The sequence below is a fragment of the Colletotrichum higginsianum genome, chromosome 8 (assembly GCF_001672515.1).
Source record: "Colletotrichum higginsianum IMI 349063 chromosome 8, whole genome shotgun sequence".
NCBI lineage: Eukaryota > Fungi > Ascomycota > Sordariomycetes > Glomerellales > Glomerellaceae > Colletotrichum > Colletotrichum higginsianum.
Window position 1 is genome coordinate 1,239,076 of NC_030960.1, and position 18,421 is coordinate 1,257,496.

General features: G+C 56.8%; 7 protein-coding genes across 7 annotated transcripts; 4 read left to right on the forward strand and 3 right to left on the reverse strand.

Annotated features, from left to right (window-relative positions):
- Positions 1–905: 905 nt before the first annotated feature.
- CH63R_11341 (Zn 2cys6 transcription factor) lies at positions 906–3,727 on the reverse strand (the record flags this gene model as incomplete). The annotated part of the gene is made up of 4 exons (XM_018306315.1): positions 906–1,882; positions 1,935–2,070; positions 2,125–3,487; positions 3,543–3,727. 4 exons carry the CDS (start codon positions 3,725–3,727, stop codon positions 906–908), a joined length of 2,661 nt encoding a protein of 886 aa, XP_018153156.1.
- Positions 3,728–5,330: 1,603 nt separating this feature from the next.
- CH63R_11342 (TTL domain-containing protein) lies at positions 5,331–6,293 on the forward strand (the record flags this gene model as incomplete). Its single annotated transcript, XM_018306316.1, has 2 exons — positions 5,331–5,342; positions 5,454–6,293. 2 exons carry the CDS (start codon positions 5,331–5,333, stop codon positions 6,291–6,293), a joined length of 852 nt encoding a protein of 283 aa, XP_018153157.1.
- A 168-nt stretch (positions 6,294–6,461) lies between these two features.
- Positions 6,462–7,537, reverse strand: CH63R_11343 (uncharacterized protein; the record flags this gene model as incomplete). The annotated part of the gene is made up of 3 exons (XM_018306317.1): positions 6,462–6,690; positions 6,772–6,965; positions 7,076–7,537. 3 exons carry the CDS (start codon positions 7,535–7,537, stop codon positions 6,462–6,464), a joined length of 885 nt encoding a protein of 294 aa, XP_018153158.1.
- Positions 7,538–8,784: 1,247 nt separating this feature from the next.
- CH63R_11344 (YjfJ protein) lies at positions 8,785–9,324 on the forward strand (the record flags this gene model as incomplete). Its single annotated transcript, XM_018306318.1, has 2 exons — positions 8,785–8,896; positions 8,945–9,324. 2 exons carry the CDS (start codon positions 8,785–8,787, stop codon positions 9,322–9,324), a joined length of 492 nt encoding a protein of 163 aa, XP_018153159.1.
- A 1,170-nt stretch (positions 9,325–10,494) lies between these two features.
- CH63R_11345 (putative dipeptidyl-aminopeptidase B) lies at positions 10,495–13,328 on the forward strand (the record flags this gene model as incomplete). Its single annotated transcript, XM_018306319.1, has 2 exons — positions 10,495–13,150; positions 13,231–13,328. 2 exons carry the CDS (start codon positions 10,495–10,497, stop codon positions 13,326–13,328), a joined length of 2,754 nt encoding a protein of 917 aa, XP_018153160.1.
- Positions 13,329–14,125: 797 nt separating this feature from the next.
- CH63R_11346 (Cullin family protein) lies at positions 14,126–16,977 on the reverse strand (the record flags this gene model as incomplete). Its single annotated transcript, XM_018306320.1, has 3 exons — positions 14,126–14,300; positions 14,356–16,625; positions 16,903–16,977. 3 exons carry the CDS (start codon positions 16,975–16,977, stop codon positions 14,126–14,128), a joined length of 2,520 nt encoding a protein of 839 aa, XP_018153161.1.
- An 829-nt stretch (positions 16,978–17,806) lies between these two features.
- Positions 17,807–18,346, forward strand: CH63R_11347 (DNL zinc finger; the record flags this gene model as incomplete). The annotated part of the gene is made up of 1 exon (XM_018306321.1): positions 17,807–18,346. One exon carries the CDS (start codon positions 17,807–17,809, stop codon positions 18,344–18,346), a length of 540 nt encoding a protein of 179 aa, XP_018153162.1.
- Between the last annotated feature and the right edge of the window lie 75 nt (positions 18,347–18,421).

Here is an 18,421-nt window from a genome sequence, read left to right on the forward strand (position 1 = left end):
GAAGCAAAAGGGGATCAATTTCAGTCTTACACTACCGATGTGCTTGGATGGAGAGGAGTCTGAATTCGTACTTCATAAGGAGGACGGGGGAGGAGGGAGCAGGCACAGTCTTTTCCGGCGAGGAAGTAGCTCAATGGGAAGAGCTCTGTGTATGATCTTGATTTTAGTCATTGAACACACGCTGCGATGAAGAGAATCGGCCATATCTGAAGCAACCTTGCTCTGGGTTCGCTCCGCTACTCAGCACCCCCCGGGTCTACTAGGAAGCACTGCTAGAACACCTTGAATCCCCGCCGCCATCGTTCAAGCACACTCATTGTTTTCCAGGCTCGGAGTTGAGAGGCTGTGTGCACACAACAACAGAGATGGGTCTGGCAATGGTTCTAGTAGCAATCGAGAGGACCTCGACTGAACGCCTTTGCACTCTCAAGCTCACATCTTTTCATGGACCGTGGAAGATTATGGTACATTGGAAAATACGTATCGTTGACTGATGATGTAGAAAAAAAATGACAGACGCCTTGCCCTTTGAGTAGACGTTTTCGGGACCATGGTATCTCGCACAAAACAATCACACAAAAAAAAAAAAAACCATATGAGACGCCCTGTTTTTTCATCCGCAACGAGTGAGTGTGCTGTCTTCCACCCAGAAACGCTGGTGTCCCCGTCCTCGAAGCCACCAACGCCAATGACACTCTCCCCGCAGGAAGATTGGAAAGAAAAGCAAAACCCTGCCGTTCGCACCTACTACATCAGGGATACAAATGATGGAGGCGATATACCGGAGTCTTATACATATATAGAACCCCAAGAAAAAAACTGAGAAGAAGGGAAACAAAAAAGGAAGGGGAAAAAAAAAGAAAGCCGGGCCCGTTCTCAGCCAAGTACCAGGAAACTCGAAAAGGCTACGCCGACAGTCCCATCGATCGGAGTCGGCTCACTACTCCGGCTTCGGCAATGAGCTGTCTGCCCCGGCTCATCCAGGCCTCGAACCCAGCAAGGCTCTCGTCGCCGGGAAAGTCGTCCCGGACCTTCGACTCCGTGTCGGGGTACCTGGAGTGGATGCCGCGCAGCGTGTCGATGTTCGTCCACACAGGCAAGCGTCTACGAACGCAGCAGTAGTAGAAATACAGCACTCGGCACAGGGTATGGACCCGTAATTCGGCGTGTCGCCGACTTGCATCTTCGTCTTCGTCGTCGTCGTCGTCGAACTCATCGTCGCCCATGCTGACGTTTTCGGGGACCTCGACCCACCAGGATAGCCGCCAGCGCAGCGTCAAGAGGATGCGGCCCAGGCTCTGCAGGAACGGCAACACCTTGTCGTCGTCCATCGTCCCCCACTCGTGCAGGAGGCGCTGCAGGTGCTGGTATGCCTTGACCTCGAGCTTGCGGCAAATGATGCGCGAGAGCTGGGCGGCAAGTATGAGATTGTCCGCTTCGTCCGGGTCCTCGACATTGATGGGCCATTCCGCAGCGGCCCCCGGAGCCGCGTAGTAGGGCTTTGCCACGTAGGAGAAGCTGGCGCGGCTGGGCATGTTGTTGATGTTGCAGAGCAGTGTCAGCAAATCGCCCGTCGTGGTCTGCGTCATGCACCGCTCCCAGTCGTCGTTCCTCGTGTCTGTCCGCAGGATCTCCCGGTTGATAAAGGTCGAGAACTTGAATATCGTAGTATCCATCTGCTGTCTGAGACCCTGGAGGTATTCATGGCAAGCGTCTAGGTCGAGGACGTAGAGGGGCTCGCCTTCTTGGTAGACCTTAAAGTTAAACTGCCGACGGACGCGATCCAACCTCGTTATTACTTCCTTAACATTAATGTGTTTAGGGAGCACCCTGCGAATGCGCGTGGTACCGTCGAGTGTCGGATGGTAGATGGCATGCGAAGCTGATGAAAGGTTAGCGAGATGACAACGTGGAGGCGGAACCATTCAACTCACAGACGTAGTTACACGAGCCCGAGAGGATGAGATCCTCGAAGTGAGCCTTGACGCATGGTCCCGGCCATCTCTGAGAACCGCCGTGTCTCTCGCATCCGACGCAAGAGCCGTCGATGGACTCGTCACTGCGATTGCACTATGTACGAATTAGCAAACCCGTGCTTATCCGTGTCATGAGATGAGTTCATACCTTTTGCTTGGAATGCTTGCACCGGATGCACACCATCTTCTTGTTCCGCGTTTCCTTGGCCTGGCCACGGGAGACTGGATCCATTGGCCCACTGCGGCGTCCACGCATAGTTCCCGGTCGACCCGGCCGGACCATCATGCTCTCGCCGTCGAGAAATGCAGTCGGGTTGCCTGACCTTCTGGGCCGAGAGGCGATGGGCATGGGCAGCGTTACCCCTGAGTCCCTTGAAGGCTCGGTTGGGCGTAGTCGCTGAAAGCGAGAATTATCCACTGGCGAGGCGAACCGGGTCCTGTGATTCAAAGAAGGGCTTCCCCGGGGTGACACCAAGCCCGAGCCACCCATGATCGGATGGAGCCGAGAAGTCGAGGCTTGCCCTCTGTGCGGAGCATTCATACGGACCGGGTCTGATGTCCGGCGGCGTGGGCGGGCCGGGACCGAGAGGCGGTTTGCCCCGGTCGCTGTAAGAGCCTGCGGGATCGGCCTGGCGGGTACGCTTCGGGGCTCCGTCGGTTGGGCGGCCGCGTAGTTTGCCGAGAGGTAGTAGTCGATGGGATGTGTCTGGGAGGGCGCTTGCGTCTCTGGTACCGTGGCGTCGTCCAGCCCGCCCATGGTCACGTCAGGAGTCTCGGGAGGAACAATGACGAACGAAGGACCCAGCTGGCTCTCCATTGATGGAAAGAAGCCCTCCGGTAGGGCCAGGCCATTCCATATGTTCATGCCGAGGGTGTCAATGGAATCGTCGCCGGCCTGCGAACTCCACTGCTCAAAGTATTCCGAAGAAGGACTGGAACCAGTCGGATGCAGGCCTTGGTCTGCCAGGCCCATCGATAACGCGCTAACATTCTGTCTCGGAAAGCTTCCGGGCATACCTGCGGGGCCAATGCCCGGGAAAAGGTTGCTGTTGCTGTTGCTGTTGACGTTGGCGACGGATGGGCGAGAGGCGTTTGTTGTGTTCCTTGACCATGAAGGGATAGCGGGCCCAGGGCTGCCTGTATGCATGCTGAGGTAGGGGCATCGAGAGGAAACAGGGCTGTTCTCCAAGGATTGGTTCGCGGATATAAGAACATCGGAGAAGCTCGTCGCCGGGCTGTTGGGGTCGTTCACGATGTCGTCGCCATAACAGGTGCTGAAGGCAAAATCATGTAGGTCGTCCTCGTCTACTCCTGTAGAGCTTGCTTGGCTGCTAGTCCGGGCGAGGTCGTACGAGGCGGGCTTGGCCACGTCAAAATCGATGCCGTTATCGATGGCGAGGTCGAACGGGAGGTCTGTGTGATCGGCGGCAGCTCCATTGACAAGCAGCCAAGAGGATTGGCTGAGAAGACCATCCTGGACCTCAGGGTCTGGAAGCTCATCATTGAAATCCCTGTGACGGTCAGTGTCCATCTCTATCACGGCCAAATCTCTATGGTGGAACGTACTTGATCAGAGACGCGTCGTTCCTCGGGGCGTCAGTGCTAAGAAGACGGGCGGGCCCGGCAGGCTGCGCAGCCGGGTCGTCGTGGCCGTCGGTGTTGGGCAGCCACTTCTGGCCGAAAGGGTCATCGACCGCTTGCCCGGCCCATGAGAACGGGTTGCTGGGGTTGTTACTGGAGAAGTGTGCCATGCCCACTCAGTGTTAGTGAGTGAGTGAGTGAGCGAGTATGTGAGTATCACGGCGGTTTGCAGATTATCAGACTCAAGTAATGAGAGGCTGTGTTTATAGAGTTCGCCCGGAAGGTGGCAAAGAAGGGTGGCCCGACGGGCGTAGAAGAAAGGGGAGCAGCCATCCTTATGTGTGATGTGCCGCCTGAGCCCGGGTATCTAAGGCGGGGGGGAGGAGAGGTGAGGAGGAGGAGGAGGAGGAGGAGGATGAGGAGGAGGAGAGAGGAGAGAGAGCCTTGCTGGACACCGTTGTGCTCTGGTCGGACGTGTTACTGTTTGACAAGCAGCAAATGGCATGTGGTTTTGTCGTGGTTTGAGAGGCACGATGAAAGGTGAGTGGTCGAGAGGGGAGCTCGGTCATGCCCAACGAGCTGCGCGGTGCTTTCCGTCAGGGGTCTTAGTGTAAGCAGCGGGCCAACCACAGCAGGCCAGTGCGTTCTCGGTGAGTTCCAGAGAGCAGCCAGCGCCGGGGATGAGCTCCGATATAGGGCGGTAGGGTGGCAGGACGATAGGGCCGCAGCTGACGGCTTCCACCGGGCTGTTCTCTCCTCACTCCTCTTGTGTCCTCTTCACTCCCTCACTCACTCATTTACTCACTAATCAATATCCGTACCTTTTTAACTCTGATCATCATGTACTAACTCACTCACTCTTTACCCCTCACTCCCATTATATCATTTCCTTCTCCCATCCGCTTTTTCTCCCCCCATCCACTGACTATTGACTGTCCCGTCTTCACTACACCACACACACACACTTACACCACACACGCCTACACTTACACCCACCCACACACACACCCTCTCGTCAGCAACCTAAGACAGGGCGAACGGGTGGGTGGTGGCTCAAGCCTGCCGGAAACAACGGGCAAACCGTAAGGCGCACCACCAACCCGGGATGCCTCGTCCCAAGTTCCTTGCGTCTTGTTGCACTTGTGTGCCCCACGATCCGAACTGAGGCATTATTCGACCTCGAGTTGCCCTTCTTGCGCATTTGCACTCGATCCCGTTCGTGGGTCCATCCGATCCAACGCCGCCGTTGTCGGCGGTTCGAGGGAACAAGGAAGGACACCACAAGAATGATTCACACGCGTTGGGATCGGACAAAGTCAACGCCGCCCTCTCCCTCACAAAATACTCTCATTATCAGCATCAACATCGACCCCGCGGCCACGTTGGAGTCATCGTATCGGACAGCCTAGTCTGCCTTCTGTTTGTTTCCTCATAAGCAGCCCTCCATTCCTCTTTGAGTGACCGAGCGCGTCATCCCTCGCCCAGCTACAGTCTGTCCCGGAAACTCTCCTCTACACCACATCCGCCCATCCATCCCCGTCCGCGGATCCCCAGCCGGCAGCCTGATTCTTAGCCTCCTCGGCTACCAGCTCTTGGACCTTTGCCTTTGTCCCTTGTCTCTGCCACGACTCAGCTTGCTCGGGGCTTCTCCAATTCTCATAGACCCGAGAACTTGGCAGAGCTGGACAGCCTACGTCTTGTTGCTGCCTGACCCTCGGCAACGCCAACGCACGATTCTCTCACCCTCCTTAGGATATCGCCGACTTGCGAATAATGCGGCTCTTGGTAATTACTTTTACCTCCGACCGCGCTCTCTCTCTCTCTACCTTCTCACGCCCCAGCGCGCATCATGACGCACCACGAACGACATGCTGATGTGCTCGTCCGCCGTGTTAGCTCGTCAACGATGACGGACCCCCGTCGTCCGTCTCGCCCTATTTCGCTCCCTTTGTCGACGCCCTGAACGAGGCTGGCCACACAACCGTCGTCGTGATCCCTGACCGACCGCTGTCCTGGATTGGCAAAGCTCACGCGGTCGGCAAAACCCTCACCGCCGCGAGCAGGTGCCCGGCCTCCTTCGCCGACAGGACCTGCGACGTCCCCGGCTGTGACGACGCCGACGACCGCACCCACCGCTGGCTTGTCGTCGACGGCCTCCCCGCCAGCTGTGCCCAGATCGGCCTGTTCCATGCCGGCTTCGATCCCGCCGACTTCGACCTCGTTGTCTCGGGCCCCAATCACGGTCCCAACGTGAGCACTGTCTACGCCCTAGGCAGCGGCACCGTCGGCGGCGCCATGGAGGCTGCGCAGTGCGGAAGGAAGGCCGTGGCCCTCAGCTTCGGCAGCAAGGATGCGCAGCCTGGTGAAGTTATCCGCGCCGCCTGCGTCCGCGCCGCCGCGCTCGTGGGCGACCTCGCGCGGGACTGGCACCCGGATGTCGACGTGTACAGCGTCAACGTGCCCATGGTCGCCGACATCGCAGATCGGCCGGTGAGACTGACCACCACGGCGCGCGGCCGCTGGGTCACGGGGGGCCTGTTCAGCCCCGCGCCCGCCGATCCTGAGAAGCTGGCGGCCTCACGTGTCTACCAGTTTCGGTGGGCGCCGCAGCTGGCCGACATCAAGCGCCAGGCCGAGGAGAGCCCCGAGGGCGAGGACCTGTGGGCGTCACTCAATGGCGTCATCAGTGTTGCCCCCTTGAAAGCGAGCTTCACGGCTGTCGACGTGCAGAAGTGACATTTCTATTTACTCTCACCAGGTCCATCCCGGTCGGATGCTTGGAATAAAGACTCCGTTGACACCAGTAACATAGACTAAAGCATAGACTGAAAAAAGGTATGACATAGATGCACGGGTATGAGCCAGACTCGCGGAACAGACATAGACGAGGCAACGGCTCGAGGTTCAAGTAGACACACACCCACCGGCGCTCTCTTCAATGAAGATGCCTCCGTATATCTGACCCTCGTCCAAGTTGTTCGACTGGTATCCCTCGTTCACTACGTCACTCGTACCCGTTGGTTTCTTCAAGAGGCCAATCTGGTATTGTCCGTCGCCCAAGAGGTTGGCCGCGATGACGCCGCCTTGCCTGGCGAGCGGGGCGTTTCCCGCAGAGTACCAAACTTGAATGGTACTATCACAACACCTCAGTAAACATGTGACAGGGGGGGGGGGGGGGGGGGGGGGGGGGGTTTAATGAGCTAGGTGAGTGTACTTATTGGGAAAGTCCAGCGTCAGTGCGAAATTTTGCCACGACCCGTCCGTAGCCACGGGCGTCGACCAGACGAGCCTGTTGTCCCGGTCCAGCAATTTGAATGTGTCCCTCGGCAATCCCGGCTGGCCGATGATGGTGCCCGTCTGGAAGCTGAACTGGTTCGCGTCGTACGCGGCCGTCTCGTGCCAGACGTTCTGTTTGCAACGCACGCTGCTCAGCACCAGGGCGGCTCAAGCGACGAGAACCGCGTATAGGAAGGAAGAGAAAGAAAAGAAAGAAAAAAAAAACACCATAATTGACTTACGAGGTACTCGTGCGTTAGGTTCAACGGCCTCGCCGCATCCTGCCGCACGCTAAAATGGAGCGTCTTGACCCCGGCGCCGGCAGGCCCGCCGACATTGGCGTCCCCGGCGAACAGCAGCCCCGCGCGCCGGAAGCCGCGCTGGTCCATGAAGACGCTCGCGTCCGAGATGGTCACCTCGAGCGGCCGCCTCCTCTCCTCGCCCGCGTCGAAGCGGGACGGCGGCCCGGCCCGGGGCAGCAGGATGATGTCGGACCAGAGCAGGCCCTTGCCTTTCACGTAGTCCGGGTTGTAGGGGTTCCAGCCGCCACCCGAGGCCGAGTCAAAATCCCCGGGCACCGCGGCTGCGGGGACGCGACCGTCGAAGATGATGGGGCATCGTATGGATGCCGCGCCGCAGTTTGAGGGGCTTGACGCTGCGAGGATGGCCAGGGCGAGGAGCAGGAGGGCGGCGGGCGGTATCATTTTGGAAACTTTGGTCCAGAGGGTGACGGGTTACAGAGGAAGGAGGGCAGAAAGAAAGCAGAATGTCCATTATATCACTCAACCATTGTCACTCACTCAAGTTCCACGATGTCTCTGTCGTAAGTCTGTGCAGCTCGGGTGGTGGGTTAATCTACCACGGCGCTTACGCTCCGTGGAAAGGGAGCTTTCCAGGGTAGCATTCTCTTGTATTCGAGTTTGGAGTAGTGATGAACATCGTCATGAATATAGCTGGTGGCCGGTGAGTGGACCGGGTAAGTCGTCGTGTCCCAACGCGCTGGGTTGCAAAACATCGTTGACTCTAGGAGGCTGATTTTCTCACCGCTTGGTCTCTTCTAATGTTCGTGTTCTCAATCTTCTTTACAGGCTTGGTAAATAGCTTTCTGTCTTGTTCTGACGGGTTGCAGATGTGCAAGAGAGAGAGAGAGAGAGAGAGAGAGAGAGAGAAAGGCAAATGAGAGACAGGTGGGCAGAAGAAATGAAATACTAATGGAATTTGATGAACTCCAAGCCGCACCAGACAATAACAGCATTTAATCTTCGCGATTTCCCATGACTGCACGGTGACAAGTGAAGTTGGGGCATTTGGCGTCCCGATCTCATCCGCAGCTCGGAAGTCTGCGGTAGAACTGGGAAAAGGCAGATTCCAGTCCACAGGATCATCTGAGTGGACAGCCTTCGATCAATGCACTCAGTCTCTGCGACGCACGCAAAAACGAAGGGGAAAAAAGAAGAAGAAGAAGAAGCTAAAAGCATGCGAATGGTGCGCCGCCAAGGCAACCAACCAACCGGGTCCGTCGCGTGTCTCTGCCTTCGATGCAGATACGAAATACGGTTTCCCGACTCAGCCCAGGACGCCAACCAATGGCAGAGCCCAAGAGTGCCCCGTGTGGGGCCGGTTGAATGCGGGATTCGATTCCGTTGATGTCCGGCTTACACGAGTGCCCTTTGGCTGGCCTCGAGCGGCCTCGATGATGAGAGAGGCTTGAGAGGTCGTAAGGGGACGTCTTGTATTTTGATTTGTATAAAGGAGACTGGCCGTCGCTTTTTTTTTATCTACGTGTTTCTTAGAATGAGTCGCAGCATTGCACGTTGATCATCATCCCTCGCAGACAGACTTGCACGACAAGCTTCCATTTTTGACATTTTTTTTGATACGTCTCATATTTCAGTCTAAGAACGATCTTTAACCCCCTCTGCACCTCCCCAGCAACCAACCTACCGTCATAATGAGCTTCATGGGAAGGAAGAGCGACGCCAAGTCCGAGGACGTGGCCCACGTGCCGCCCGAGCTCTCCGACTTGCACTGCTTCACTGAGACCGGCGGCGTCATCACGACGAGTGAGTCCCCCTTGTTCCGTGCTCTCAGATTAAAAAAATTGAAAAAAGGAAATATCTTCGGCCAGATTGACGCTCACACGCCGGCAGCAATGTTCGACATCCCCGGGTACCGCGTGGTGCGGACGCTGGGCGCAGTGTACGGGCTCTCGGTGCGGTCGCGCAACATCGCGGCGAGCCTCGGCATGGTGATTAAGTCACTGGCAGGGGGCGAGCTGCGGTGGTTCACGACAATGCTGTACAACTGCCGCAACGATGCGCTGGGCAGGGTGGTCAGCGAGTGCAAGCAGCGCGGCGGCAATGCCATCATCTGCCTGCGGTTCGACGCGGCGGACCTGGGTGGGTTCGCGCAGACGTGTGCATACGGGACGGCCTGCGTCGTGGAGAAGATTGACGAAGACGCCGCCGTCGCGCCCCAGCTTGCTTCTTAGGGAGAGATGCGTGTATGGGTATATCACGCAGGATCTTTTTGGAGCGAAGGGCCTATTTGTTTCGAGTTTGCCGTGATTCGATAAAGCGCGGGTTTTGGATACTTACAGGCATGATACGGAGGGAGTTGGATACCATCACTCACTAGACTAGAGCTTAAAGATCAGGTCTATTTCGTGATGTCCGTCTCATGTTGCATTCGCCAAAAGAGTCGACTTGCATCCAGTGTCCAGTGTAAGCCAATATGTATATTCCCCTCCGACTGGAAGACTGAGCGAGTGATACAGGATGCCCGACGGACAATGTGATGGGTTTGTTTGGTGGAAGACAAGGGAATCAGTACACGGACCTGCCACAAACGGGGTAGTCTTGCATCATGCATCAAGCTGAAGAGATCCTTCTACCAGGAGGTTTTCATCCAGTAATTAAGCATGATTGGGCAGGATAAGGCGATAACGGTGCTGTTCCCCCCCAGGGGCCGGCGGACAGGTACCGACTGGGAAAGTGACTGTTGAAACGGGCAAGAGGCCCACTCCTGCCGCACTCCGCATCCATGAATACCGAGGTACCTAACTAGGCGTTGATTAGGCCCCCAAGGACTCAAAAACATGGGGAGGCTCACTGCGGCATGATGTACCTAGTGCGGGCATCCTAGGGGACTCCCACAGCTGTGGCACTCCGTGGTAGTCCAGGCCATCTCCGTCAGGAGGGTCCCACTGCTAACCCCGAGCAGCTCGCATAAGGCCAAGCAAACAACTCCAGCTTCCAGAGAATACCGTGTACGTAAGTACGTACGTACTCTGTATTACAGTCTAATCCCTTTGTTCGGTCTTGACTCGCTCTTCGCTCATACAACATACAGCACACAATCAACCTTTCCAGCATCCACGACCCTCGACCCCCTCGACCCCCGACCCTCGACCCTCGTCCTCTCCAAAAAAACCCCGACGGCCGCCGGTCCGTGGGGAGTCGTTGTCGTCGTCGTGTCCCCAATATCCAAAAGAGGACTGAAGCTGCCTCGAGACAGCATGCCGTTTCAAGTCCTTGCGCCGTCCACCTAGTTTCAATCCCATCTCTATTTCTGCTTTGACGGTTGTATCTGCGTTGGCACACAATCTCTCCCGAAGAATCCCAATAGGATTGCATATCAGTCCCCGTCCCTCTCTTGCACAATGGAAGGCCAGCCACCCCAACCGATCGCCGAGGACCCCAGGATGTCCCACGAATCCTCCCTCTCGAGCGTTTCCACCACCAGCCTCGTCTTTGAACATCTGCACGAGCAGAATGAGAAGAGCTACCACTCCTCCTCTCAGAGGCGCCGCGCTCCGTCTGCCGCTGCCGGCGGCTACGCCGACCATCCCGACGATGACGACGACGACGACTATAAGGAGTCCGACGCAAACGACCTCGAGACGGGCCCCTTCCTGGCGTCTCCCGGCATAATGCGCCGCGTTGGCATGGACCGCGGGCTGAAGAAGGGGCTGGTGATCCTTGGTGCTGCCTTCGTTTTTGCATGGGGCGCTGCCCTCTTTGTCTTTTTGTCCAACAAGGCCTACAGGCACGGGGGTACCGTTGACCATGATCCGTCGGCTACCTCGCGCGGCTCCGGAAAACCTGTGACGTTGGACCAGGTCTTGACCGGCCTCTGGTACCCAAACTCCCACTCGATAAGCTGGATCGAGGGCCCCAATGGAGAGGACGGGTTGCTCCTCGAGCAGGGTGCGCGGGGCAAGGACTATCTTGTCGTCGAGGACGTGAGGTCCGCCAAGACGGACGGCGAAGTCGCGGCCGATGTTGTCCAGAGTCGCACTTTGATGAAGAACCCCTGGATTGATGTCAATGGCCGCCAATTGACGCCCGCCGACGGCCGCCCGAGTAAGGACATGAAGAAGGTCCTTGTCTCGACCGATCGGAACCGCAACTGGCGCCACTCCTTCACGGCGCTGTATTGGATCTTTGACGTCGAAACTCAAACCGCCGAGGCCCTTGATCCCGAGTACCCCGAAGGCCGGGTACAGCTCGCCACTTGGAGCCCCCAGAGTAATGCCGTTGTATTCACCAGAGACAACAACCTCTTCTTGAGGAAACTGGACGGCGACAAGAAGGTCACGCAGATCACAAAGGACGGCGGACCCGAGTATTTCTATGGCATCCCCGACTGGGTCTACGAGGAGGAAGTGTTTGCTGGAAATAGCGCCACTTGGTACTCGGAGGACGGCAAGTACGTCGCATTCCTGCGAACCAACGAGACGGGCGTCCCAGAGTATCCTTTGCAGTACTTCGTGTCGCGGCCCTCGGGCAAGGAAAAGCCTCCCGGCGAAGAGACGTACCCGGATGAGAAGCGCATCAAGTACCCCCGTGCCGGCAGCCACAACCCCGTCGTAGACCTTCTCTTCTACGACGTTGAGCGCGGCGATGTTTTCTCGGTCGATATCGATGGCGGCTTCGCGGATGACGACAGGCTCATCAATATGGTCCTCTGGGCCAGTAACAAGGTCCTGATCAAGGAGACCAACCGCGTGAGTGACATCATGCGAGTCGTCCTCGTTGATGTCGTCGCTCGTACCGGCAAGACGGTCAACACCATTGACGTGGGCAAGCTCGACGGTGGCTGGTTTGAGATCTCTCACGAGACCCAGTTCATTCCCGCCGATCCTGCCAATGGACGACCCGAGGATGGCTATATTGACACCGTGGTCCACGACAACGGTGATCACATTGCGTACTTCTCACCTATGGACAACCCCGAGCCCGTCTATCTCACCGGCGGCGACTGGGAGGTTGTAGGCGGGCCCTCGGCAGTTGATCTGAAGAACAACTTGGTGTACTTCGTTTCGACCCAGGAATCTTCGATCCAGCGCCACGTTTACAGCGTTCACCTCAATGGGTCCGACCTCAAGCCCTTCACGGACACCAAGTTTGAGAGCTACTACGACATCTCCTTCTCCAGCGGCGCCGGCTTCAGCCTTCTGACATACCAAGGCCCCAAGATCCCCTGGCAAAAGGTCATTAGCACGCCCAGCAACCCCACCAGCTACGAGCACGTTATCGAGAAGAACGAGGAGCTCGCTGCGAACGCCAAGAAGTACGAGCTCCCGATTCTCAAGTACGGAACCATCAAGGTGGACGATGTAGAGCTCAACTACGTCGAGCGCCGCCCTCCCCACTTCAACGAGAAGAAGAAGTATCCTGTTCTGTTCCAGCAGTACTCGGGCCCGGGCTCCCAAAGCGTCAACAAGAAGTTCTCAGTCGACTTCCAATCTTACGTCGCATCGGCCCTTGGCTATATCGTCGTCACCGTCGACGGCCGCGGCACTGGCTTCATCGGCCGCAAGAACCGTGTGCTCATCCGCGACCAGCTCGGCCACTGGGAGGCCCACGACCAGATCGCTGCCGCCAAGATATGGGCTGCCAAGAAGTACGTTGACGCAGCGCGCATCGCCATTTGGGGGTGGAGCTATGGCGGCTTCAACGCCCTCAAGACGCTCGAGATGGATGCTGGCGAGACCTTTAGCTACGGCATGGCAGTCGCCCCCGTCACGGACTGGCGCTTCTACGACTCCATCTACACAGAGCGCTACATGCGCACGCCCCAGCTGAACCCGTCCGGCTACGACCAGACGGCCATCTCCAACGTCTCGGCCCTCGCGGGCAACGTCCGCTGGCTCATGATGCATGGCGTCGCCGACGACAACGTCCACTATCAGAGCACCCTCACCCTCCTCGACAAGCTCAACCTCGAGGGCGTGGAGAACTACGACGTCCACGTCTTCCCCGATAGCGACCACGGTATCTACTTCCACGGCGCCAACAGGATTGTCTACGATAGTAAGTCTCATTGCCTCCCCTCTGAATTTCCTCCTCTCGAACAAGAACAAGAAAAGATGACTAACCAATCGCGTGAACAGAATTGAGCAACTGGCTCATCAACGCCTTTAACGGAGAGTGGCTCAAGATCGTCGATGCGAAACCCATCGTCGAGCCCAAAGAGAAGGAGAGGAGATGAAGCACTTCCTCTTGTCATCGTGTTATTTCCGTGCAGCGAGTTTTACAAGGAGTTCTGGGATTGAGGAGCCGGCTTTGAGCTTTCAGTCATTTGATTCCCCATTGGCATTTCAATAGAGAGGGGAGCATGTCTAATGAGCATTGAACCCGTGACAGTCGTCCCCGTTCCCTATTCGATTTTGATCGCCTTCCTCGGGGATGGAAAGAAACGGATATTTTCTCCAAGGCGTTTCTTAGACCAAGCCGGACGGCCATTGCGGAGAGAAACTTAAAATGGGACCCGATTAGCACGAAGCGAGAGACCGGCGCTTTGCAGCCGCAATGTTTCACTTCCCCTAAAGAGATGGGAAAGGTTTCCGAGCTATAAATACCTAGTCAGTATCCCTAAACTTCTGTACATGCGAAAGAAACGAGGTATATACAGAACCACCCTTGCCCTGCCTGGGTCTCATACCCACAACGTCCGAACCAGGTCGGCCCAAATGACCACAAGCCTCGTCTTTCCGTTGGCCCCTTGAAGAACCACAACACCCTCGCTCGTCCAGAGCACACAATGGGCGTAATGCTACATGCTCTGTGCATGCGTCTCGTTCCGCCTTCCCCGAGACACCGCCGCCCTCTTTTTCGGAAAGATGTCAAAAGTGTAGTTTCTCAGCCATACCGCCACCTGAAAACGCCATGCATGGTAGAATAAATCCCGTAAGCCTCCGTTATGCAGCCCTAGATGCCCCCCTCTACCCATTTCATGACAGTCGTATCCATCGTTCATATCGCAAAGGTAGTAAGTCGCTGGCGTTCTCAGGCGAGGTAGCGATACGTCGGTGTCGATGTGTCCTCGACGCGTTCGAGGTACTCGCGCACGATCAGGTCCTCGACTCGCTTCTTGATGAGGCTGATCTCAGGCTTGAAGCGGCTGCTGAGCTGGTCAATGACCTCGGTAATGAGCTGCGAATGGCCGAGCTCCTTGCGTTGTCTGGAACATGATTAGCAACGACAGCGTAGACAGCGAGTGACACAGGGATACATACTTCATAATTCTGACAAGCGCGGCGTCAATGACATGGGCTCGGGTCTGGTTGTTCTTCTCCTCGGTCTGCTTCCGTTCCTCGTCGCCCTCGACCTTGCTGGTGGCGTTGATGATGGGCGCCTTGATCCGGACAGTCTTGCTGACGAAGGATGGATTGAACTTGAACTTGTCGCCGGGCTTGATGCTCTTGGTGGCGGGCTCCTTGGCCAGCACTCTGGCCTTGGGGACGATGGACAAGGAAGTGAGGGTTCTGGCGAGGTCCTGGGAAGGGATGTTGGTCTTGGCTTGGATTTCCTCGAGAGACAGCTCCTCGCCTTCCTCCAGCTCATTGAAGAGCAAGAGCACGACCATGCCGTATGTCGGAACGTTGATCTCGTACTTTCGCTCACGAGCTAGAGGACCCTTACCACCAGGTATGGCGGGGAAAACACAGCGGACATCAGCACTGCCAGTCGATCCAAGCCAAGTCAACTTGCGGCCACTGCGATTGGTGAGATAGTACTTGAGAAGGCTTTCCTGAAGACGCTTGATTTCGTCGGGAAATATGCAACCACCGCCCTCGGAGAACTGCGACGTGCGACCCATGATTTCGGGAGGCCACGAGTTGGTCGTCAAGACGTTGACAGCAAGGTCAATCTGCTTGCGCGATACATCGCCCAGGCCCTTGATATGGTCCCGGTAGCCTGATGTCAACTCGGCAGATGACTCCATGTCTCTGAACATGCCCTCAAACTTGGCGGTGAACTGGTTGCCAAGCTCCTGCTTCATACGAGAGATCATCGATTTCTCAACATCATGACTCTCCGACTTGTTGTTGAGGAGACGCTTGGCCAAGTGCTTCTGGTAGTACCGCTCAAAGAGGTCCTTGTCTGAGAGGTAGCGGATCACGGTAATGGCCTTCTCCAAAACCTCGTCGGTCTCGGTCTCGGTCTTGCCTCGAATACCGCGTCGAAGATTGTCGTCGATGAAAAGCGAGACGTACTCGGAGCTCTTGGTGAACATATTGATGAAGTCGGAAAAGCTCTTGGTAAGTGCAGTCTGGATGATGAGGTCCTGCTGAAAGCACTTGATCCACAAGTTGTCGAACTTGTCCTTGAGCTTAAGGACGTCGTCAACCCACTTAATAGCTGCAGCTGTCTGCTGGGCGGATGAGCTCAGCGCCTTGGCCTTCTCTCCACCATCAATCTCCTCCCCGTCAGCCTGTGCAGTGGCGGCCGAAAAGTTCGTATCCTTGAGCATCTGTTCAATCTCAAGGCCAAGTTCGACCACACGCGCAGACAGGATCTTCTTGAGGGACGCCTTCTTAGAGTCGACCCGCGATACCAGCTGGTAGAGAATAGACAGCTCCTCCTCGCGGTCATAGTTGACCATAGACTTCAAGCCACTGCCCTCGAGGTTCAAGAAGTCGTCCAGATGGGCCGAAATGAGCTCTTCCTCGACAACCTTGATGGACCTCTCTCTTGTCTCATAGTGGATGGTGGTGTCGCATCGGTCGTTCTCCTCCTGCAACCGACGCTGGGTGTGTCGCAGCCATGCGCCGGCGTCGGCGTCGCGGAGCAGCCGCTCACACTCGCGCTTGTAGTATTCTCGCTCGGATTGGAGATACTCGGGCTCGAACACGGTCAGGTACAGCTTTTCGGCCTCGTTTTCCTCGTCTGATTCATAGAGGGAATCCAGCATTCGAACAATGTTGCGCAGCAAGTGGCGGTCAATCGTATCACCATCACGCTCCATGTTGATGTGGTCAAGGATGACCGAGTTGAGTATGTCGAAGACGGTGTATTGCCCACTCGAGTTGAGCGACGCACGCAGGATATGATCACGGAACAGGCCAATTGTGGCCGTGTAGATGGACGCCTTGCGAGCATCCTGAGTGTAGCCCCGGTCCAGGTACATGAGGATGTCGGCCGTCATGTTCATGGAAGTGTTGTGGTGGTCCCAGGACTTCCGCACGCCTCCAAGGAAAATCTCGCCCATCTTGCGGCGCTCGTTGACCGAGGTGGCCGCGCCGCCCATAGCGGCGCTCACGAGGTTGGCCGTGACCAGGCGCTCGATGGTAGGGATGACGTGGTCGGAGAAGTACTGCTCTTCGAACTGCTTCACCCGCTCGTAAAGCATCTCCCCCTTCTTCTTAAGTACTATCTTGTAAGACGCCCGGTAGAGCTGCTCGAACGACAGCGTGCTGCAGTTCTGGTCGTGGATGTCTGTGAGGGCCTGCTTCAGAGTCTCCCAACACTGCTCGAAATCGCTGGTGTCGATGCCCGATGTGAGCTGTCAAACTATTAGCACGCATTCTAGGTATTGACGTTCCCGTGACTGGCGGTAGCTCGAGGCCCCCAACACCCCGGACTGTAACAAAGCAACGACCCGACAAGATGAGGAATCGAGCCACAGAACTAGACGCCGAAGTCGTCGCAACGAGCAAATTGGAACATGAAGCACATCGCTAGGGGAGCCTGAGCCACCACGACGGCAGTACAGGCAACACCAGACTGCTCTGAAGCCCAACACTCGGTCAAATCATATTCGGATGGGTTATGCAACTTACGCGACCTGGGCGGCGCGGAGGCCGAATGCGTCCGGCTCGCATGGCCGTACTTCCTCCACCTCTGCCAGAAATCATCGTGTGCGTACGTGTATCTGTTCGGTAAAATCTCTTGAGGGAAATCTCTGCAAAGGTCGGTCGCGGTGGGCAATCGTTTCAGGTTCGAGAAAGCTATCGTTGGATTGCCTGAGTCGGTGGCGGCGGGGTAGCTTTCCGTCCGAGAAAGTGTGGTGAAATTAGGTAAAAAGGCAGTAGGGCGCAGGGAACTCGGTATCGCAGTAGGAGAGAGGGGAGCTAGGTAGTTAGGTAGGTGCGTGGGTCGGTGAAGAGGCAACAGAACGGAAGGCGCGCTGCCTGGCTACCTAGCGTGGAAGGGGGTGGCCGAGGCAGGAAGGTCCGAAGAGCTGGGATATAAGAATTCAAGACATCATCGCGGGGAAAGGAGAGAGCAAGAGAGAGAGAGAGGGAGAGAGAGAGAGATGTAAGTGTTCCAGTGCGCTGCGGAGCAAACGGGCAAGGCTACGCTGCGCTGCCCCCGCCCCCCCAAGTCGGCATGGTCCGCAAGGCGGAAGGTGCGACCTGGGCGTTACATCCAATCAATTCGGTCCCTCATCCCGGCCCATGTAGGAACGCTAGGACTTTAGGACCCTGATTCGTTTGTAAATCTCCGCTGGGTGTAACAGCCCACGCGCCACATGTGGCGTCTAATTCTTTTTTTTTTTAAACCCACTTGTTTTCTGAATTCTGGGGGCATTGAAGAGGAAAATGACGGCATTCCCAGACCCGTTCGAGACCAGCTCAACTCTTTCAAAAGTCCTACTGCAAACACCACAAACCACCACCACAACCACCACAACCACCGTACAACCGCGTTGCTCTTTATTCCATATATCGCAGATATACCAAAATGGCCTCGCGCTCGCCCTTCACAAAACTCATGCCCATGCTGCGGCGAGCTTGCCCCGGCGCATCGCCACTCAATCGTAGCAGCCCCATCCTCCAGGCCCTGCAGGCCCAACAACAACCTTTCCAACCCACCGTCGCCGCGCGCTTCGCACACACGATCCCGAAACCAAAAGCCGCACGCGACGCCGAGGCCAAGTCCCCCGCCCAGATGCGCCTCGAGGCGTCGCCGCACTACCAGCTCGACTTCACCTGCGTGCCCTGCGACACCCGCTCCCGCCACAAGGTCTCCAAGCAGGGCTACCACCACGGCTCTGTCCTCATCACCTGCCCCTCCTGCCGCAACCGCCACGTCATCAGCGACCACCTGGGCATCTTTGGCGACCGCAAGGTCACCGTCGAGGACCTGATGCGCGAGAAGGGCCGCCTCGTTAAGAGAGGCACCCTGGGCGAGGACGGCGACATCGAGTTCTACCCTGACGAAGCCGCCGCCGCCGCCGAGGCTGAGGCCACCCCCGATACTAAGAAGGACGGCTCTGCCTGAGCATGTCGGATGCGAGTGTAATACTTTACTGTACAACAACAACTTTTCGGTAAAATGTGGCCCGGCGGAGGCTCA